We start from the raw sequence: 23,365 nt of genomic DNA on the forward strand, positions 1-23,365 counted from the left end.
GGAGGATTAAACAGAATCTTGCCCTTCCCAGTAGGCTCAGGCAAAAGTAAGCTATTGCAGCCTCCTCTAACTTGTCTCTTCTTTCCCATTAATAGTTTTTGACACTTTGACCACACTCTGAAATTGCTTGGCCATGTGCGTCTGTTTTCATCTGTGAAATGTTGCAAGTTTTGAAGTTGCACAACTGTATCACTCAGTGCACGGATTGCTTAGCGCAATTATGCCACGCAGCCCACATGTAGGATCTCAGCCAAGGAACTGTATTTGGGTTACTGTGCTCAAGTAATGTTGCCGAGGTTAGGAAGAGGAGAAGCAAATCCACAAGTGCTTGGACCAGGCTGGCCTTTAATAATAATAATAATAATAATAATAATAATAATAATAATAATAATAATAATAATAATTTTAGCCATAATAAAATATGTGTGCATATGTATGTGGGCCTGGCTGTGTCTACTGCTGGTGCATATGAAACTTTACACAGGAGTGTCTGCATTTTTTTAAAAAGCCTACCATCTGTCAAGCACAGCTGTCCATGGGGGAAATTATCAGTAACCTAGTAGAGACCTTGCAAGGCTTGCTGCCACTTCTTTGGAAAAGGAGAGTGATGATTTGCAAAAAGTAAATATATAGTTACTATCTCAGTTTGACATGCTAGTTTCCAAGTTGTGTAATCTAGTGTGATGCTTGTGTGTGTGTGTGGGGGGGGGGGGGGGGTATTCAGATTATACATACTTCCTGACCAAAGGTTGGGCCAGTCTTAGTCATACTGAGATCACACTGAGTGAAGTGAGTGGAAATTAAATTAGTTGCATTCTTCAAGTTATACTCTGCAGTGTAGATTTCAGGAAGTGTGTCTCAGATGCATACGGTAACATATGTCACAATATTTGCAACATCCATCTACTACTTTCTTAAAATCAGAGTTAACGAATTAACTTTTTAGAAGCTCTACTCAAAGTAAAGGCTCTGAAATGTCTGCGTATACTGACATGGAAGAGAATTGCTTGGATATATCTTTACCCAGGTAGCTGTTGCCTGGCCTTCTCCACCTTGAAAATTCCAAGTGTCAGAAACTCTGGAAGAAAATATGTGCATCTGGGATAATAATAATAATAATCCAAACTTTTCAAAGCTCTCAACACACACGGCTACTGCTGCAATACAATTTCAAGTTTCATCCACTCACGTCAGCTCCAGGAATAGAGAAAGAACCCTCCTGAATCAGAAACTGCTTGGCTTACACTAGCTCAGCAACTCTGTGCAGGGAGCTGGGGGACAGAAAAAGTGAAAACAAGTGGCCTATTCCAGTCCAAAGTCTGCTCCAAAGACCTCAATGTTCACTGGGCCAAGAAGGGGCTATTAAGATGCCAGCAAGTGTTTTTGCCCATAGTAACTAACATATTCCAGTCTCGACAGTTACCAGCACCACCCCCGCCTTGCGAAACCAGCCATCTTTCCATTCTTGAAGATCAGTTTTGGTTATCTGCCACACTTGGCAGGAGCTATCTTATAGCAATTAAAGAGCAAATTGCTGCCAAGGATCCAGAGTTCAAGGAAAGCTATCAGGTGTTTATACCTGGAGGAAGATCCTGGCAAATACTCAGGGGTAAAATCATTACCTGGAGCTGACAACAAAAACAAGATGACTGACTGCAACCATTTAGAAGATTGGGGTTGTACCATCAAATCCTAAATAGTAGAAATCAAGATTATCAAAGCCATTCCCAGGTACATCTATAATATTTATTCACATTCCTGCCTCACACCAGCAAGAGGCTAGAAGAAAGATATTAAAGCACCTGTTAGAGGAGCAAAGAAATTAAATTAGCCGAGGAGGAGGAAAGTGATGCTTCCAATACTGTGAACGTCCGTCACAACACTGTGACATCAACTCAGAAGCAGATGAAATACAATATAAGGCATCTTCAGCTTCTGGTCCTCCCTCTGTCCTCCTTACACATCCATTGTTAAGACAAGGCAGATGCAACTCATCCTTGTGTCGGCATCCCTCTCGGTCTTCCAGCTCCACCAAATTTTTTTAAAAGTGGGTGGAACGGCTGAAGTAAAGTATGCATAGCAAGTTACAAGGAGGAAGACTCTAAGGGACCAAGGGACAATGTTAAGTTCCAAGTGGGTTGTGAAGGTATACAAACATTGGTGTAATACATGCTTTCCCCCCGGCATGTGGAGGTTAGCTGAGGCAGAGGGCATGAGAGAGGAGGCACATCTGTGCTTGTGAGAGAGAGTATTTGTCAGAAAAGGAAAGATCACAAATGAGGAAATGGAGGACAGGGACTTGGCTTTCTCAAGGCCCTTCAAGCCCCACTCTACAGACCAGGGCTTCTTTGAAAAGACCTGTCTTATTTTAGTCTTCTCCAAATGCATCCACTTCCCAACAGTTTGGCAGCCTTAGTCTCAAGTGAGAAAAACAAAAAAGGGCAAGTGAAGGTAATGGAGGAAAAGGAGAAACCATGTGCCTTTTTGTGCCCATGTCCAAGTGGCAAAGGATAGGTTGCGGGCCAAACATTTGGGTTACTAGGTAGGAGACTCAGGTTCTAAGACCTAAAGGCAACCCCAACTCCACCACCAACACCACACACATACAAACACCCATATTGCTACTGGTCAGTCTTCTACTGGGCTATAGAGCTGATCTGCCATCTTGACCACTTGAGTGTGGCAGCCAATCAGTCATGAGGAGAACAGGAGTCCAGGAATCAGTCAAGTTAGCATGTTTTGAGTGAGCATTTTTAATCACCCTTCAAGCTTCTCCAAAGCTTGTTACGGTTTCGCTTTCGAGATGGCCAAGCCAATTAGGCCGGCCAGGCCGGCTGCACCCAGGGCCACACCACCGACAATCGCCATGCCAACCAAGCCATCTGTGGAGAGAACAAGAAATCATCACCATTGATCGCTAGTTAGGGATTGATAGGCTCAAGGGATCTTTGGACTGTGGCCTGGGAGAAGGGGAATGGATGAAACCCTGGGACCCAGCTGCCATGCTGACCATCTCTCCTCCTCCACCACCCATGTGAGTGAAGGCGAAGCTGTGATGTTCTGGCCTTATGTAGAAAATGTTGCATTTATTAAATTAAGGTGAACAGTTATGTATGCCATGTATAAGATAAGGATAAGGTGCTTATCTTAAGATAAGGATTTGTTGGAAGGAGTGGGAGAATGGAAAGTTGGGAGTGACTGGTGATTGGCCGAAAGTCTAAGTTTTTGTTTTGCTTTTTGAAGGTGTTGTGTATCACAGTTAAGAAGAGGAGTTAGAGATATTAGGAGGGTTAGAGTAGTTGGGGTATGAGAGAGCAATGTGAGCTGGGGATAGAGTCAGTCAGTTTTCAGATGTATAAAATAAGTAGTCTTTGATGTTATGTTAAATTTCTGTTAAATAATTCAGGTTTTTTATACATTGTGTCTTTGAGAATGCAACATAAGGAATATTGGAAAGCTTGGTTTCAAACACTGCCGTGTCCATGGTGGCAGCAGTTATTCAAAGATATTGGTGTCCAGTGGGGAGATTAGGTGAATAAAGTCTCACACAAAAACCATGAGGACATCTAAAAGGTCCCTACTTTTGATGCCATAGCAGTGGGACAGGAGGAGAGCCTGACATTGGTGGCAGAGGTGGGGGATAAGTGGAAGCCCTCACAGAAGCAACTGCTACCTCCTGGGCACAGAATACACTAAACATTGTATCAAAATCTTGGACCAGCCTTTGCTCATTCAAAATGGCCCCTGCAATGCCTTTATCATCCTACAAAAAGGGAACAGGGGGCATGTGCACCTTGAGATGTTGGGCTGGGACAACTCCCAAGATTCTTCACTCTTGACAAAGGCTGATGGGAGTTGAAATTCAACATTATCTGGAGGGCTACCCATTCCATACCCTGCCCTACTGAGATTTTAGACCCCTTCCTAGCCTTGCTGGGAACACTGAGAGATATTGTGGAACCTAATTAACATTAGGCCTGGTTAATTAACATTAGGCTTGGATCAGGGACCAGGTGCTGGAGACTGTATTTCAGAGGAAGGCAATGGTAAACCACCCCTGCGTACTGCTTGCCTAAGAAAATCCTATGAAATGCATGAGATCAAAATGACAGGCAACCTGAAGGCACACAAATACCCACACAAGACTTGATACTACCAGCCACTGACAGATGGCTGTTTTATTACTGCCTACTGTCTGATCCTTTATGGTTAGGTGTAAAAATAACAATTCCAGCCCAAACCCTGGTTTGCTGGACCAAGAATGGGCAGAATTTCCTTTGAACCAAATGTAATTTAGCTCCCTCTGTTAAGCCATGATGTGCCATGAAATCTACCCTGGAAAGCTGTTTTGAGGACAAGCCCTATTAACCAGGATCAAACTGTAGCTTATAAGGAGTGCCATAACCATTGCTTGTTGGACTAAGATCATGATGTCTGAACTGGACCTTGAAGGTGGATGAAAAGGGGACTAAGCTCTCTCTCTCATCCCCACTTCTGCCTTCTAACCTTTCTGCATGGCCTTGTTGATAAGCTTCTCCAACTCCAAGGCCTGTGTGTTACCCGGCTCTGTCTTCAGCAGACCCCGGATGTACTTCAACGCTTTCTCATATTCCTGTTAAAAACAGAGGAAAGAAATGCACTCGTCTCTGCAGTTAGGTCAGGCACAGTTTTATTTGTCCATCTGAGATGGAAGCAACTCGTTCAGAGAGAAAGGTAGGAACAAGTGAGAGTTTCCCAGCTCCCAAAAGGAAAGTAAGTGGGGAGGCGATAGAGGTTTGTCTGGCAAGAGTGAGGTCGAAGGGAGTACAATGGAGCCTTGGGGTGTCCCCAGAACAATGGGGGAAAGAATTAGGAATTATTTTTTCAAGCACAACATTCATATACACTTTGGATCACTCAATGAAGCTGAATAACTGTAGAAGCAGACTGGACAATGTGCAACTTAGTCTACAATGTGATCACTGAAATCTTTCAAAACCACATCATGGGGTTATGTTAGATGTGATGGATTCATCCAAGAGTTTAACAAGGCAGAACAATGAGCTCAAAATTAGCTGTTAGGACACAGGTGGGGAGACTCTGACTCCGATGCTGACCTTCCTGGGGTGGGGTTCCCCAGAAGGCCACACTTTCTTCCCTGCACTGCCATCATTTTGGAATTCCCAGCTTTGCTACATAAGTTTTACACAATTCCAAAAGGTTGAAATATTTCCCTTAAGACTCAGTTAGTTGCAGGAAAGGTTGTAAGGTAAAATATGCTTCTGCTTTTTTAAACCTTACTCTTTTTCTTTTAGCACCACCCACCACCACTGGAATACTTCACAAAACATCTCTGAAACCTTTGGGCTGAATGATGTTTCCCACCCTCATGATACATGGACCTTTGGTATGAGGGATTCCATGAGCAGAGGTATCTTTCTAGGGAATTAGTGGCAGTCTTCTGATATGTAAGCCCAGGTCAAATGTGTCTCCCCCTGATATATGGTTATGAACACACAAAGCAGGCCCATTCCCTCTTCTTCCTTAAGACAGGAACCTGAGCTATGTAGAAGAATAAGAACACTCTCTAAGAATAGTTGGGAAATGGCTGGTTTTCTGTAAAGACAGTTGTTACGCATTGAAGGATAGTTATTTGTTTATGGTCACTCTTATTTAATTTATTTAAATATTTACATCCTGCCTTTTATATGGAGATCTCAGGGCACTGTACAATAAAAACAATCTAACCAATTTAAAACACTACAAAATGCTAAAATAATTCTAACAATTAACAAATCAAAAGACATATTAAAAGTGTTAAAATAGTTTTAAATGGATTAAAACCAAGTGCACAGGAGGGCTTTTGTAAAACCAATCAGCCCCCAAAGGCTTTCAAGAACATCTATGTTTTTGCTTGGCACCCACATAGCAGTAAAGTTGGTGCCCATCAGACCTCCAAGAACAGAATGTTCTGTAATTTGGGTGATACATCAGAGAAGACCATCTCTTATGTTCTACACAGCATACTGCTTTACTGATAGGACACAGAGGAAGACTCCTCCAGCAGATCTGAAATACATCCCATATGTTTTCAGCTAGGCAGGACTGAAAACTGGATTTCCCCCCTTCCTTCCCGTTTACTTGCTGCACCAAACAAAAACATATGCAGGCAGCACAGATTGCTAGCTTGTTGCCCTTCCTATGCACGATCACTCTTCAGGCTGTAAACCCCCAGAATTGCTCACTTGAAATCAAAGTGGGACTTTCGAGTAAACATGCCCAAGACTGCACCATTAGCACTGTCTTGGGCTGCTGCTCCTCCCTCCTCCCCAAGCTCCTTATCTAAATTGTTGCCTCCACACACCCCAGAATCCAAGAGTCCATCACTTGGCAGTCCATAAAGTGCACAGATAGGATTGATAGGCTAAAAGCACTACCCTGGTTTTGAAAAGGTTTATGAAGTTAGGATTAGCTGCCAAAGATAAAGGGTAATGAGAGGTGAAAGACTTTTACCTTGCTGGAGGAACAGACCTGGCTGGATGTGTACATAGGAAGTAAAATGGTTACAAATCACATATTGACTTAGGATCTCCCTCCACAAACCCCTACATACACACATCCGTTTCAGCATTCACAACAGAACACATCTGTTTCCTATCTTCAAAAACCTGCAAGTTGTTACAAGCCTCAGATTCAGTGGGAGAAAGCTGCTGAGAGCAAACCTGAACTCCCTTGGGTGATTATTAGTTTTAGGATTGGGGGGGGGGGGGGGGAGAGAGGAGCATTAACACAACACTACCTTGGCTGACCTGCTGAACTCTTTTGAGAACAAGAGTTCCCTTCTCAGATGGTAGTCACCAGAGCTATTGATGAGGAAAAGCCAACAAAAGCTACCTTCTGTAAGAGTTTGTTATCTAAATGTTTTAACTAGGAATCAGCGCCCAGCAATCTTGGGACAACATAAGTCACATCACAGATAAAGGGAGAAGAACTGGGAGAGGCAGCAAGGAAATGTGGATATAGCATTTAGAAGTGGTGCTTTGAAAAGGAGATAAAAGAAAGGGTGGGAGGATCTTCACCTTCTCCTCTCCAGAGAGAATGACACTTAAAATGCCAAAAAAGAGTGTATGGTTTTTGTAGGTTTTAACTGTAAAGTTCTTTAGAAGGCAATCTTGCAAGAATGTACATAAAGCTGGTTCAGTGCCCAATCCGAGATATTGGCAAGCCAGGGAAACTGGGCGGAGGACAGAATACCAGAAAGCTCACCTTCAGCCGGTAATTGGCCACTGCCAAATAGAAGACGTAGTCACGCTGCTCTTCTTTGGTCCCTTTGGGCAACAGATCTAAGATGGAAAGGGGGAAAGTGTTCAAATAATAATGTAGAGAATCGAAGAACATCATCTCATTCTGGACACAGTCTCAAAAGAAACTTAGAAAAGTTGCAGTGGGTCTGATCGGTATTTGGGTGGGATGCCAACTGGGAATACCAGAGATCTCCAGGTTGGGCTCAGAAAAGATTCTGCCTCAAACTCTGGCAAGCGTCTACTGCCACTTAAAGGTTGACAATACTGAACTAGATAGACCAATGGTCTGATTCAGTACAAGTCAGCTCTCTATGTTTGCATAAAGAAAAAGGAAGAGAAACACAGGCATTGAGTATTGTCCATTACTTCTGTCTCCTAATTCATGAAGCACACACATATATGAACTTGCAACTAGACCAACACTAACTGGATACTTGATAATCAAATTCCAAATGGCATCCTGGCACTTGGACTTTGGCAAGCCAAAGCTGAGAAAGAAAGTGAGCATCATTTATGGGAAGTCATCATCCATTAGGCACAGAGTTCTTTGTATCAAGAGATCAAGCCTGATTGAGGAGAGACTGTAATGAGATGGAGAGCAAGCAATAGGGTATACCCAGTAGTAGAGCACAGACACCTCAAGCAGACAACTCTGAATGGTTTTCTCCATTCAGAAGTATTCCCAATGAGTTTTGGTTGATTATGAACAGCAGGGCTGGGCAACTGTGGGAGGCCTCTCACCACAAAAAATAAAATAGAAAGTTTTTATCCCTAACTCTCTAGTGCCTTCTAGGGAACATGGGAGGCATTTATGGCATATTTGTAGTCTCCTCTGAGCCATTTCAGGCCCAGGAGTGGCCTTTTTTCAAAATAAGAAGTGACCAGAAGACACCTCCAGCTTACTTCAGGTTGTTTTTTTAAAAGGCCTTTCCTTGGCCTAAAATGGCCTGGATAGGGACAAAACGTGACCCCAAAAAAATATTATTTTTAACATCCCTGGTGTAAAGGAACAGTGAGAAGATGGGATAGGAAATATGTAGAGACTTATTAAAGTAGGCACAGCATGGATACTCAGCCACATGAGTATTACACAAGGTTACCCAATGAACAGATTTAGGACAAAGAGAAAAAAGTCCCCCTTTATGCAGTCCATAATTGCTATATGAAATTCATGACCAACAGATAGTAGTCCAGTATTAGGAAATGTGGGTCGGTGGGTTAGACTACAGTTCCCAGAATCCCTCAGCCAGAAAGACCATCTGGGAGCTGCAGTACAAAGAAAGTTATCTCTCTTAAGTTTCGATGAGTATGATGGCAAATGGCTGTGACTAGGAACAGAACAAATGTCATGGTGAATGATGGGCTTCTTGGTCTGATATTCCACATTCAGAGACATGGCAACAGTGAATTCCAGCAGCTAGGGAAGCACAGTGAGACAGTGCAGTGGCACCAGTGCCTGGATTTCTAGGCTTTCCTGAAACATCTGGCTGGTAACCTTCAGGAAACAGGATGCCAACTAAGATGAGCCTTTGGATTCAGCCCAACAGGGATCTGGCTTGCCAAATATGTGGTTTGGCAAATAAGCAAATAGCTGATTTTGTAATTAACTGGGGAATTTAATAAGGCAGGAATGGGGGGGGGGGGTGTTGTCCTCCAAAGATTGCTAGACTGAAACTTCCATCAGCCCCAGCCAAAATAATCAATTGGAGAGGGATGAGTTTGCAGTCTAACAACATCTAAAGTAGGGGGACAAACTGAAAAGTCCTTCAAATGCTTTTAAAGTGCAGTTTCTAGTAGCTCTAGCCAGCAAAGTCAGTGGTGAAGAAAGCTGGGAGTTACAGTCCAACAACACCTACAGAGCCACATGGCTCCCATCCCTGATCTAGAAGGCTGTTAAAGTTGCCCATCCCTGTCACAGTGCATGAGGTCTCAGGCTCTGTGAGTCTTATTTGCACCTTTGGGGAGAAAACAGTGGCTTGTTTTACTACTCATACCTTCCTTCATCTACTGTTTGGAGCTAGTCACTAACAAATGTCTGGTGTTTTTTATAAAGATGACAATCCAAACTGGTTGCATTGTGAAAAGGAAAATCCCTTGTGTAGGAAAATGGATGTTAGTTTTACCTCAGGGGAAGTCTTATTTGGTAGAAACAAGACAAAATAGTATGTGTGGCAGATTGGGTGCACAAGAAAGGTTATTTTCCTTAACCATATGGTTCTTTTTCTAAAACAGGTCCTTATGAGGTTTTTTTCAATGTCAAGGTAGCAACTCAATAACTACAAGGATAGATTTCCCTACTAGATGCCCTCTGCATGCATTGATAGGAGCTGAGTTGATGGGAGTTGTGGGAGACCAAGGGAAAGCCACAAGGTGACCTTGGGCAAGTCACACTCTCTCAGCCTCAGATAAAGGCAAAGGCAAACCTCCTCTGAACAAATCTTCAAGAATACCCATGATAGGTTCACCTTAGGGTTGCCGTAAGTTAGAATGACTTGAACAACAACAACAGGAGACCAATAACATCAAGGGATACCAAGTCTCTGGCAGATCAGGCCTAGAGAGTACTTGGATGGGAGGCCACCATGAAATCTCCAGGTTAGCCTAGGAAAAAATCCTGTGAAAAACCCAGGGAAGCCCCACTCCTTGTCACAGTTGACTATACTGGGATAGGTGGACCAGACGTCTGATTGAACAGAAGGCCGCATCCTACATAGTCTAAGACCTCTGGAGGGCAATAGGTTGGCAAGGGCTGCCAAAGGAATTAAGCCTCCAGACTCAAAGCTTCCTAAGAGACTAATAAGAAAAGCTATCTTGTACCTGGGTCACTCACTCCCCATCTTCAACAGTTGTTTCTCAGCCTCTCTTTTTCAGCTCGCTGCCATGTTCACAACATAGAGTTTATTATTGACTGAGAACCACCTTGATTTTTTAAAACAGATATTTATTCTTGAGGTGGCATTTAAACAGCTCTTTCCCTGTGACTTGGGGCCTATCTGGCAACTACTTCACAAAGGAAATCTAGACTTATTACAAGTATATTACACGGCATCTTGTCTCTCTTCAAAGACAATCTCAGGATGGCGTATATGGCTCTTCTCCAACCCACTGAGTCCACACAACAACCCTGTGAAGATGGTAGGCTGAGAGAGAGACAGCAACTAGCTCAAATGCCCACAGGGAGTTTCAAGGTTCAGTAATAACACATTTTTGTTGTTTCTTACCCGCCTCTTCTTAAGGTTCGAGGTGGAGTACAGCATAGATTAAAATACAATATATAACTAAAGACATGAAACCATTTAAACACAGGTTTAAACACATAAACACAGGATTAGATTGATCATTCCATATTAAAATAATCCAGACATAAAATTAAAAATAAACATTAGAGACCAGAACTCATTCTAATCTAATCTTTCTAATCTATTTTAATCTAATACTCTAATCCAGGATGGGCAAAGTGCTGCCCTCTTAATATTGTCGGACTGTTAACTCCCATGAGCCCTAGCCAGCACAGCCAATGGTGAGGAACGTTGGGAGTTGCAATCCAACAACATATGGAAAACCCTGTTGCCCACCACTGCGACAACCACAATGCTACACTGGCTGATCTGACAGCTCACCTTCCAGGAGTACAATGCCTTTCTTGATGTCTTCATTGTATTTACTACGGACCAGGCACCAGGCATACTCAAACTTGGTTCCTTTGGAGACACTGCCTGCTTTCAACTCAGCGCTATACTTCTTTTCAAATCTCTGCAGAATGAAAAAGAAAAAATGGGATGGATTGGAAAAAAAAGAGGTTACAACCACAGATTCTGGGTGGAGGAGGTCAAAACCCTTGAGATTAGTCTCACTCCCCAAAAATAATCAGACAAAATTACTACCAAAGCAGTTGAGCTTTCTTAAGAATTATCAACCAGTATTAATAGTCCTCTTTACCCAATATGTAAACTGATATATTTGGATAAATTCTTTTTATCTGAGGGACTCATCTGACTTCAGATAAATTCTCAGAGGCTACATTCCAGTGTTGGTAAAAATCAAAAGGATGGAACCAAATATATCAGTTTACTTTAGCTTTAAGCTCTTTCTACCAGTAAGCCAATCTTAAGAGACACATCTCAATCGTTTAGCAAAATAAGTGTATAAAAACCAGGAAAACAGAAGGTGGTCATTGAAGAAACTCCCTAAAAATTGATTTGGCCCAGGACCTGAAGTCCTCTGTCCTTGCATTCAGTGATTTCAAAGGACTTCAAAGTAATGTGTCCATAGGATCAGCCTGAGACATTCCTGATCTCAGATGATCAAAAAAGAAGAAGAAGAAGAGAAAACTAATCACAGAGGAGTGATAATGAAAGAAAAGATGGCACAAAGTGGCCATGAGAAACCTGTTGTGGTTGCCATAAATATCACTTCACCGCTTCCCCCTGGCACAAGACAGCTATGTTCCATGGCCTGTCTTCCACTTGTGACCCATGCAGGATCTAAACAGCATGTGGTCAAACTGCTAGTCATCCGAGACAGAGGGAAGATGCACGTGATCTTATTGCTATTATTTACTGTTCACAAAGCCTTTTCTCAGAAGTACGCTGCCACAACTGTACAGGTGGGGCCCTCTAGATCTTGTCAAACTGAGCTCCCACCAGTCCTAGATGGCACAGTAAGTGATCTTGGATTATGGGAGTTGCATTTTCTAGCTACCTTCCACAACAGCAACCTACTTAAGGCACAGGGATGGGCAACATTTGGTTCTCAAGATGGTGTTGGACTGTAGCCCCAACCATCCCTCATCCTTGGCTAAGTTGGTCAGAGATAAGAGCTGCACCCTATCATTTGGAGGGACACATTTTGTCCATCCCCACTATACAATGAGACCCTTAGTTGGCCCTTACAAGAGACTCAACTCAAGATTCAGGAAGCTCTATACCAGACCAGACTATTTGCTCACCTAACCCAGGAACCTTTGGTCTTTTTGAAGTTTTGGCCTACAGCTTCCTTCAGTTCCACCCAGCATGGTCAATGATAAGGGACTATAGAACCCTTTCAATGCATCCAGGATGTGTTGCATGCAAAGCATTCCCTCTCCCAATCAACTAGGGGAGAGCTTTGCTCCGGTTCTGAAGAAAGACACTTCATCACAGCTCAGAAGAACCAAAATTTTTGGACTACAATGCTCAGATTTCACCAGCAACATGGCCATTGGCATGCTCACAGGAGGAATCTGGGAGCTGTGATACAAAAAAAGGAACTTTTCCAGGATTCTGATGGCTTGTCAGTGCTTCCTTGCTTGGATGCTTACTTCATAAGGTTGTCCAGGGGACAAAGCCAGATCAGCCAAGCTGGAAAAACAATTCAAGAGTTCCTTGGCACTCTTACCCCACCTCCCATTTCCCCAATAACTGCCAGCTGGTAACAGAAGCCTGCTGGCTGTTTGCCAAACAAGAAGGGTGCCATCCCGGAACTTCGCCTTTTAACAGCCACGTGCAGCAGATGAGGGAACTGTTCTCTGCTTAGAGAGCCATAGTAGGCCAAGCTTTTGGTCTGCTGAATTTCTGTTGGGTAAAGATGCCAAAACTCTACCGGGGGGGGGGGGGGGGGGACTGGGATCATCATACAGAGTATATTAAAATTTCCTGGCTACACAGAGTAGGTCTTTTCAAAATGGTCTCTGTTTTACAAGCCATCCCCATCTAGACTAGCAACTGGAGATAATAGAAAGTGGAAGAAGATGATGGTGGGGCAGGTTTGTTTGTTTGTTTTTTAAAAAGTACAACAGGAAAATTCTTCAGTGCTCTAAATATTACCAGATTTAGCATGTTTGTTATAACTGTTATATTCAAACACACTGATGTACAAATTATTTTATTGGATAATGTGTAATAATGCAAAGAACCCATGATTCCCTTATATTTAACAAAAAAAATGACCACACCTGAAATAATACTATTTTTTTAAAGGTCACATATCTAGGGACAGTTCTACTTGATATATCTTATATCAACAGATTAGCTTTCTTTTGCTGAGGTATAACTATAATGCGGTCACCTTAACTCACTCTCTGCACTACTTATCTGTGCCATTTCAGCTTGATAAAAACTGATTTTGTACAACTAGTTGAACATTTTATTTCACTAACAGATGTATGGGAGTCTGTGGGCAGTTTAATATACCTAACAGAGTTCTTGTGAGAACAAAATGGTGAGAACAAGAAAATTATATAGGCTGAATCTACATGACAGAAATAAACCAGGTTGACACTTTAATTTCCATGGCTGAATTGCTATGAAATTCTGGGATTTGTAGTTTGGTGGGGCACCAGAGCTCCCTGATAGGGAAGACTAACTATCTGACAAAGCTATAAATCCCAGAATTCTACAGCACTGAGCCACAGCAATTGGTGGTATCAAACTGCTTTATTACTATAGTGTGACTAGCCACTTTCACTGCTTTACAGAAGGAATGGACATGATATCAAGTTCATGATATCTACTTTGGATGATTCCCCCATCCCTAGAATCTTATAATCCAGCATCTCAACTCACACATAAAAATAGCTGAAGAGAACCCACCCATCTAGAATTAAGGAACAGGGCACCTTCAGGCACATCTCAATCCAACAAAGCTCAAATATCCCTTCTGTGCATGGATGGTGCCCTCTGAATACATAAGAATCCCCACCACAGCTCAGAAAAGTTATGTTTTGACCAATGACTTTCAGCATCCGTTGCTCAGTGTGGCCAATGGCTGTTATTGGAGAGCCAGAGACCAAAAAAAGGAACTTTTCTGGCCCACCTTCACCCTTGAACACTGGAAATAGAGGAAACGATGCCTTAGTTAAAAATAAAAAGGTGGAGAGGAGAGAGATGACATGTACATATTTCATTAAAAAAAAAAAAGCTCAGCTGTTCAGTTCAGCCTCACCTCAAACTTTTGTTTTAAAGCACTGAGTGCTCTGTGAGAACACTTCATTCCCAGATGAGGAATTGATCCAACAGGAACAGGCTTACCGACCGGATCCTTTATGAAGGCTTATGCAAGAATTAGAGAAATAAATGCACAACAAGGACCTCTGTAGCCGGAATTGTATTGTCGGAAACCAAACACTGATCTTTTTGTCTCCTGTCAACTGAGCGAACCGGGCGGGTCATACCAATTGCTACCTGAGGCAGCTGGGCTTTTTATGACCACATCAGAGAAACACTTGTTATTTGGCATGTCCACAAACCTTTCGAAACCCAATGAGGGTGGTTGGGTGCAAGAAGGCTCACCAAGTGCATCCCGTTTAATCAAGAGCTCAGATGAGAACTCTTTAAAAACATAAGGCAGAGTTTCCAGGACCAGGATGAGAATTAGGTGACATTTAACAGTCAGGAGGAAAGGAGAGATAGATGGAATGCTTCTAAAGTTTACTGAGAAGACCCAGACAAGCCACCAATCTGTCCAGGTAGGTATGATGTCTCACAAGCTTCCTGGGGAAAAAACACAACATGCTTGTTTGAAAACAGTTGCTTGAGGAGGAGACATCACCTGTCGTTAGGTGCCCTTTTCATCTGGGTTTTAAGGAAACAGAGGTCTGCTTGAACAACACCCTGGTTGCAATATGGCTACTTGAAATCTGGGAAATACTGATGAGAAGCCAAGAAGAGCCCTTCAAGAGCATCTTGCTTTCTTCTGGGGTTAATGCACATGCAGCTGCGCCTCATCCATCCACTCAGTTGCCAACCTGGAGGCAACAGAGACATGTGGGAGTAAAGGCAGGCTACAGGACCTGCTTGGTAGTCACCTAAAGGTGCAAATAGAGGCTTTCAAATAAGGGGGATTGTGGTTGTCAGGTCTTACTGCTTGGCCCTACATCCCCAGTTCTTGTGGGTCATCTTCAAGCAGGAGAAAAAGGGCTGCATGCAACTCTCCATCTCAGCCAGAAGAGCAACAGCTTCCTACAGTTTGCAAGGTTTAATAGATTTCTTGCTGCAACTTGCAAGACTCTCCAGGAGATCTATGTATATACTTAGCTAACTTCTGCTAACTAAACAAGCTAAACTACCCAGCTTTCTAAGTCGCTTCTCATAGGGCATGGCTTCCAGATCTTTCACCATTTTGGTTGCCCTCCTCTGGACAGCTTGTCAATATCCCTCTTGAATTGTGGTGCTCAGAACACAGTATTAAGGTGAGGCCTGACCAACACAAAATAGAATGGTACCATTACTTCCCTCAGTCTAGACACTATACTCCTATTGATATAACCTAGGCATTTTTTTAGCTGCCGCATCATACTACTGATTCATGTTTAACTTGTGGTCTACTTGGACTCCTAGAACCCTTCTGCATGTACTGTTACCAAGCCAGGTGTCACCCATTCTATATCTGTGCATTTCATTTTTTTTTCTGCTCAAGTGTAATACCTTTCTTAGTACATAATATATAACACTTAATGGCATCAGCAGGGACTGTTTTAGGTTTGCCTGGCAGCCTCATAGCTTGGCATAATTCTGAACTGGCTATGCTAAGAGGGATTGATTTAGGTCAGGATGGTGTTTATCACTGAATTCAATGCTAAGCAAACTATTTCAAATCTCTGGTTTTAATTTAATTTTTTCTCCTGCACACTGAAATTCAGAACATGAGAAACAGGATCACTGAGCTCAAGTAACTGGAAATCATACAGGAAGAAGTACGGATCATTCACTGTATTCTCAATTAAGTATCTCAGTGGTAGGAAGGAGAGATGGGATATGTTCTTGGATCCATAAGAAAGCCTGTTCATGTATGAATTCTAGCATAATTTATAATGTTCTACCTCAGAAGTCCAACCAGAGTTTGAAAATTTTTTATTTTAGACTAACCCGCCCCCCCCCCAAAAAAAAAAAAATCTGGGGGCTTCTGGAGACTGTATTCCAAAAGAATATTTTCTCCAAGCTCTAGTTTTCTGCATTGTTCTATCTCACATATAATCAGTTTTCAAAGCTGTAATGACTTCAGACTGGTCTGTTCTGGAAACAAAATGGAGGAAATGGACATGAACCTGTAGCACATCACACTGCAAGCGAATAGCCATCCTTCAGAGTGGTGCCTTGCATTAAAACAAAGTTTGGTGTAAGCAGAGATCTAGCTTAACAAGAAATGGGCTGAATGAAAAGTTTTTTTTTTAATTGGAAGCTACCAATGAAGACCAGATGCTGCAGACTATATTTCAGAGGAAGGAACTGGCAAGACCACCTGAGTATTCCTTGCCTAAGAAAATAATTCACAGGGTCAACAGGCGACTTGAAGGCACATAAGCATACATCAGTATCAAATTCCAAAAGATCACATGTGCTAGTTTGTTGCAGCAAAACATTTTGCAGCACCTTAAAAGCTAACATTATTTTATGACTTAACCTTTGGCAGACTAGACTCCATTCTCAATACATGACTGCTCAGTTGGCATTTTATACATTATTGTTTTCTACTGCACACATACACAGAACAAATATAGAGCAAGCATTAAAATATGTAAATAGTGGGACCAAATGGTTCCATTGTCTCACTTACTTAGAGACTTTCTAGTACAATGCATGTCAAGGAACAGCACACACACATCCAGACAGTCTGTCATGTCCACTCTTCCAATTCAGAATTTAGCCACATCCTTTTGCCACATGCATAGGCCAAGATTTATTTTTAACAATGGTTTGAACAATGAACTATGACTCTGGAGACCAAGATTCAAATCCCTGCTCAACCACTGGGTGACCTTGGGCAAGTCATATACTCTCAGCCTCAGAAACCCTCATGATAGGATAGCCTTAGGATGACCATAAGTGAGAAACAGCTAGAAGCCACACAACAACAACACAAGTTAAACATGTTACGATTCCCATTAAAGCTGATCATTTTAAAAGGACAAATGAAATAGTTGAACTCCCATTATTAGTTTTATTGACTGTTTTATTTGTATTTCATCTTCTCCAAACTGGGATTCAAGGCAAGACTTCCCTCTCACCCTAGTTCCACTCCCTATTCCATGCCCGGTGCATTTTAACAGACCTCTGTTGGTACTGATTGCCAAGAACAATTTAGACATCAAAATAAAACACATTGGTAACTTGGGTCTTCTCATCAACATCTCAGTCATTTCAGAATGCATTATATCCATTTAATCTGGTGCAGCTGAGGATATCCTTTATTATTTATTAGGGTGCTCACTGGCAACACTAAAGCAAACTTATAGTCCAAAACACACTGCAGAAATAATCCAATAATCCCAGGGCATAATTTAGCTGCCCGTCTGTACAGCCTCAAAGTCCAGTGCAAATGCAATAGACATATCCAAACAAAACTATACTTTTACAACCAAGACCATGTTTAGTGATTTCAAAAAGGTGTTAAGTTGAAGAGAAAGTAGTAACTACCCAGACTTCAGTGCTACTCTAGAAAAATAATCTCTGGCAGCAATCTTAATCATACTTAATGGGATGTAACCCACTCTGCATTTCACAGAAGAAAGGTCTAAGATGAACGGACAGACTAAATGGAAGACAATGATGCTCTGATTGTAGCCTGTTCATTGCTAGATATCAGCAATAATTTGGTGCCCCCTAGCGGTGTATTAGTCTCAGCCGTGGACCATGACTAACCAGACCAGCGTTCAAATCCCTGCTCAGCCATGGAAATCCACTGGGTGACCTTGGGCAAGTCACACTTTCTCAGCCTTAGCAGAAGGCAATGGCAAACCTCTTCTGAACAAATCTTGCCAAGAAAACCCTGCGCTAGGTTGACCTTTTGATAACTGCCCTCAAGTTGATCTTGACCCATAGCGACCCTGCTGAGACATCTCCAAGACCCTCTGCCTCCACTGCTCTGTTCTGCTCCTGCAAACTCATACTCAAAGCGATCTCTTTAATAGAGTCCATCCATCATGCATGTGGCCTTCCTCTCTTTCTACTTCCCTCTACCTTTCCCAGCATTACAGGTTTTTTTCCAATGATTCATGTGTGTCCAAAGTATGACAACCTGAGTTTTGTCATCTTGGCTTCTAGGGAGATTTCTGGCTTGATCTGCTCCAGGACCGATTTGTTTGTCTTTTTGTTGCCATAAGGTGGAAATTACTTAAAGGCACACAACGAAAATGCATCCTCCTATGATAACATATACCCATCTCATCACAAGCTGCTCATGTGATTCTTTATGAGTCTACTTTCAACAACCAGCTTCAGGCCACATTAGAGGCATGAGTCATTGAATCAGTAAGCCTCCAAAGCAGCCGGAAGCCACTTCATTTGGCGCACATTTTACTCCTATGTCTACTTCACCAGAGGAATGGAGTTAGTCTCAAAGATGCTACAAGATCCCTTTACATAAATGAGGCATGTTGTTGTTGTGGTTGTTGTTGTTATTATTATGTTTATTTGTATCCCACTCTTTTCCCAGAACTGGGACTCAGAGCGATTTCACAATATTAAAAAAAAACAATACAATTAAAAACATAGAAAAGAGGAGCATTAAAGAGGAATTACATTATTACAATGTTAAAATAGATAGCTACTAAAAGAATAAAATAAATTAAAAAAATAAAAATGTATAAAACACTTTCAGATGACACAACACCCCAAGCCATTCCTTTACAAGCATTCCTTTTTAATAGCCTGTCTGAACAGGTAGATCTTAGCCTGCTTGCAGAAGGCACACAAGGAGGAAGCCATTTTGGTCTCCCTGGGAAGGGAGTTCCAGAGTCTAGGGGCAGCCACCGAGAAGGCCCTCTCTGGCGTCCCCACCAACTGTGTTTGTGATGGTGGTGGGACTGAGAAGGGCCGCTTTGGAGGATCTCAGGGTCTGGACTGGTTCATACAGGGAGATATGGTTTGCCAAATAGCATGTACCTGAGCTATATAAGGCTTTATAGGTCATAACCAGTGCTCTTAATTGTGCCCGGAAACAAACTGGCAGCCAATGGAGCTGTTTCAACAAGGGCATTGTGTGATCTCAGTAACCTGCCCCATTCAACAGGTTGGCTGCTGATCTTTGGACCAGCCGAAGTTTCCGAACACTCTTCAAAGGCAGCCCCACATAGAGCCCATTACAGTAGTCCCAAATGGGATGTAACCAAGGCATGTCCCACTGAGGCCAGATCTGTCGTGTCAATGAACGGGTGCAGCTGGTGCACAAGCTTTAAATGTGCAAGTCTTCAAGAAAAAGCTTATGCTACCAGTCTCTTTCTCTCAGGTCCAAAACACACTGCAGAAATAATCTAGTTTGTGACCACTTTAACTGCCCTGTCTCAGTGCTAGGGAATGCTGAGAACTGTACTTTATTGTGGCATCAGAGCTCTCTGACAGAGAAGGGCAAATGTCTCCCAAAACTACTGTTCCCAGAATTTCCTAGATTTGAGCCAGAGTAGTTAAAGCAGTCTCAAACTGGATTATTTCTGCAGTATGTTTTGGACCTCAGTGCTACTATACCGGTTTGCATAATGATCCAGACTAACACAGCCATATCTTTGAACTGCCTCATTTGGTCAAGTTTGGTAGGAGGCGGGAGATGCCCTTTTGTTCAGTTTGTTCTTCCAAGCCTTATTTGCAATGCTGAAATAAAGGGGATTTTTGAGTGCATGCCATGATGCAACACTTTCACAACCCTCTGGGATCCTACAGGTCTGAAAAGGTGGAAAGAGATTGGAAAAATCATTTCCAGTGTTGTGTGATGTGATGGAAAGTGGGACAATGTGCTAAAATAAAAGAATTACAGGGGCATCAGAGGTTCTGGAGAGACGAGAAATAAAGCCCAGGAATGTACCTCACTGCCTATATGTTGTCCAGCTCCACCTCCACTTTGCAATACACATACAAGACAAGACAGGGCAAACTGGCAAAAATCATATAGGTGGCATGCAAGCCCATCCATGCAGAAAGGACTTCTACGTTGATAAGAGATGAAATAAGTATGTTGTAATTCCAAATTCAGGCAAAAGCAAGCCTCTCCTCGCTTGTGTGAGCTCCCTCATTAAGAACTTCTGTCATTCTGATCACATTCTGACATTGCTTGGCCACAAATGTCCCTGCTTTCATCTGTGAAATGCTGGATGGTATGGGACACAGGAGGTGGGCAAAACCAGGCCAAACTATTTTGGAGCTATCCAAGAGCTTTTCGTTGGTGGGAAGAGTATACACATAAAGGTGCTACCCATAAAGATTCATAATGGTTACTAAATTAAACTAAGCTACCTAAATACATATTAAGATTGTAACCTACAGTCAGCCCTTCTTATACATGGATTTTTTATACACTGATTCAAGCATCCACGGTTTGAAAATGTTCAAAAAAGTATAAATTCCAAGTATCAGACCTTGATTTTCAATTTTATATAAGGGACACCATTTTGCTCTGCTATTATATTTAATGGGACTTGAGCATCCATGGATTTTGTTATCCACGGGGGATCGTGGAACCAAACCCCAGCGTATAACAAGGGTCCACTATACATTTATAACAAAGGTACGTAGTATTTATACAGCCCTCCACAATCTGTTGGACTGCAGCTCCCAATATTCCTCAGACCAAGGACTGCGCTGGCTAGAGCTGCTGAGAGCTGGAGTCCGAAGGCATCTTCAAAAGCCCCTTGCCCTCAGAGTACTGATGAACAACAACTCCCATTATCCCTCTCTATCAGCCAGGCTGGCAAAGGTGGATGGGAACTAGAGCCCATCATCCAGTGGGCCACAGCTTCTCCATTTCAAATTCATGTCCCAAAGACCAAGAAATATCTCCTGTTCTTCTCTGCCATGTTTCAGCAGAATGGACTCCATCACTATTTCCACACGATCTGGCTTTCCATCGCTTCCTTTAGAGCCAGCAGATTCTACATCATCCCATGTTCATCTTCTCTCCCATCCTGGAATAGATCCCATCATGCCAACTATGCTTCCTTTAGAGGCAGCAGATTCTCACATTCACACCAAGCAATTATTCTGCTGCAGCCCTCATTAAACCTTTAAGCGAGGCAGTTCAAAGGAGGCGCTTGTTTGCAAAGAGGGAGGAAGCAGCCAGAGGAAAGAAGGAGACCAACGTCTTCCATGAGTCCTCTCCCCAAAAGAACCCGAGGAACCAGGCCCAGCAAGGGCCCTGGTCGAGGCAGCAGAGCCCACTGTCGACTGTGGAGCTACGCTTGGTGTTACTTCTGAGTCATGCTCAAAATGGAGGACGTTTTGGAACTCAGAAGGCTGAAATGTAGGGCATGTCCTGGAAAAGGAGGACGACTGGCCAGCCCTGGCCCCGACTACTTTCTTTACCCACAGCAGCAGCTGGGAATCCAAGGTAGACTGCTCCTGAAGCGGGAGGCTTCATGGCTGCTGTGGGGTAAGACGCTCAAAGCCCCTTTACTCACCTGCAGGTCCTCCAGCGCCACAACTTCGCTCAGCACGGACTCCATCTCGCCCAATCCCGGAAGTAGAAGGGCCAGCTGTCCGGAAACGGAAGTCCTAGAACGGAAACTCTATGGTAACCTCCCCCTCATGATTCCTCCACACACCGATGCCCGCTTTCTACGTCACGCCTTCATTTCACACAAGTGCGCATGCGCCCGTCGTTTTTCCCTGTTAACCAGCGTTGCTATGGGGCGGGTTTCTTCCCTCCTCTTCTCTCTGATCATTGGAGGAGAGGGACAAAAAGGGCGTCCCACTCAGCCAATCGATCGCAAACCAACTGCTGACAAGGGATTGGTGTGCTCACCCACAGGCGCTTCGCCAGACAATGGTACGGCGGCTCAGCAAGCCCAAAAATAAGTTGTAGCTGAGCAACGCTTTTTTTCCCTAGTGGGCGGGGCTAATGTGGCTTCACCACAGAAAACACTATTATTATTATTATTATTATTATTAATCATCTACCTATATATAAATATTCTATAATATTATAATATTATAATATATTATAATAATATACTATACTGTTATATATATAATTAGTTTTATATATCTCATATATAATATTAATTGTATTATAATACAACATTAATATTGTGTTATATTAATATTGTAATAGTTTAATTCTGTTTTAATTATCACTTTTGTATGTTTTTAATTATACTGTGCTTTTAAATTGTAATTTGACGCTTGGAGTCCCAAATAATAATATTATAATATTATTATAATATATTATTATATCTAATTTATTATCATATATATATATATATATATATATAGCTATAAAATATTACTATATATATATATTATAATATTATTTGGGACTCAAAGCATCAATTTACAATTTAAAAGCACAGTACAATATATATACACATATTATTTTATCTAATTTGTTATTATATCATATATATATATATATATATATATATATTTTATTTGGGACTCAGAGTGTCAATTTACAATTTAAAAGCACAGTATAATTAAAAACGCATACAAAAAGTGACCTTTAAAATAGAATTAAACTAATACAGTATTAACCCAATATCAATACTGTATTCTATGACTGTATTATGTAATTAATATAATACAATATTATGTTAATATGATTGCATCATATAATTGTGTTATACGATTGTATTACGTAATTAACATAATACAATATTCATACTGTATTACTGTAACGCTGTAATACGTTATTAAACTTTTACACTATTTAAAGTGATGACTTATGGGCTCACCCTAAGTCAGAAATGAAGGCACAATAACAACAACAACAAAAGAGTCGGAATAAGGACTTACATTGCTTTTTAAAGATCCAGTTAGGCTAAAACAAACAATATACCATATTAACCTCTGCTATATATGAACAAGACAGCCTGGCATAGTGGTTTCAGTGTTGGATTAAGAATACTGGTTGCATCTGCACTGCACAATTAATACAGTTTGATACCACTTTAACTGCCATGGCTCCATGCGATGAAATACTAGGATTTGTAATCTCATGAGCTGTTTAGCCTTCTAGTCACAAAACTCTGGTGCCACAACAGACTACAAATCCCAGAATTCCATACAATGGAGCCATGGCAGTTAAAGCGGTGTCAAACTGTATTTATTCTGCAGTGAGGCAGCAGCCTCAGACACTGGAGACCAGGGTTTGAATCCATGCTTGGACATGGAAACCCACTGCCT

The 23,365-nt window shown here is 42.0% G+C and overlaps 1 protein-coding gene across 1 annotated transcript; it reads right to left on the reverse strand.

The window, feature by feature from the left end:
• Positions 1–1,724: 1,724 nt before the first annotated feature.
• LOC149304052 (mitochondrial fission 1 protein-like) lies at positions 1,725–21,747 on the reverse strand. The gene is made up of 5 exons (XM_089479779.1): positions 21,643–21,747; positions 10,904–11,036; positions 7,246–7,322; positions 4,507–4,612; positions 1,725–2,882 (listed from the first exon to the last, which is right to left on the reverse strand). Exons 1-5 carry the CDS (start codon positions 21,685–21,687, stop codon positions 2,785–2,787), a joined length of 459 nt encoding a protein of 152 aa, XP_089335905.1. The 5' UTR covers positions 21,688–21,747; the 3' UTR covers positions 1,725–2,784.
• Between the last annotated feature and the right edge of the window lie 1,618 nt (positions 21,748–23,365).

The sequence above is a fragment of the Sceloporus occidentalis genome, unplaced genomic scaffold (assembly GCF_023333645.1).
Source record: "Sceloporus occidentalis isolate IW3139 unplaced genomic scaffold, rSceOcc1.0.p SCAF_14, whole genome shotgun sequence".
Lineage (NCBI taxonomy): Eukaryota > Metazoa > Chordata > Lepidosauria > Squamata > Phrynosomatidae > Sceloporus > Sceloporus occidentalis.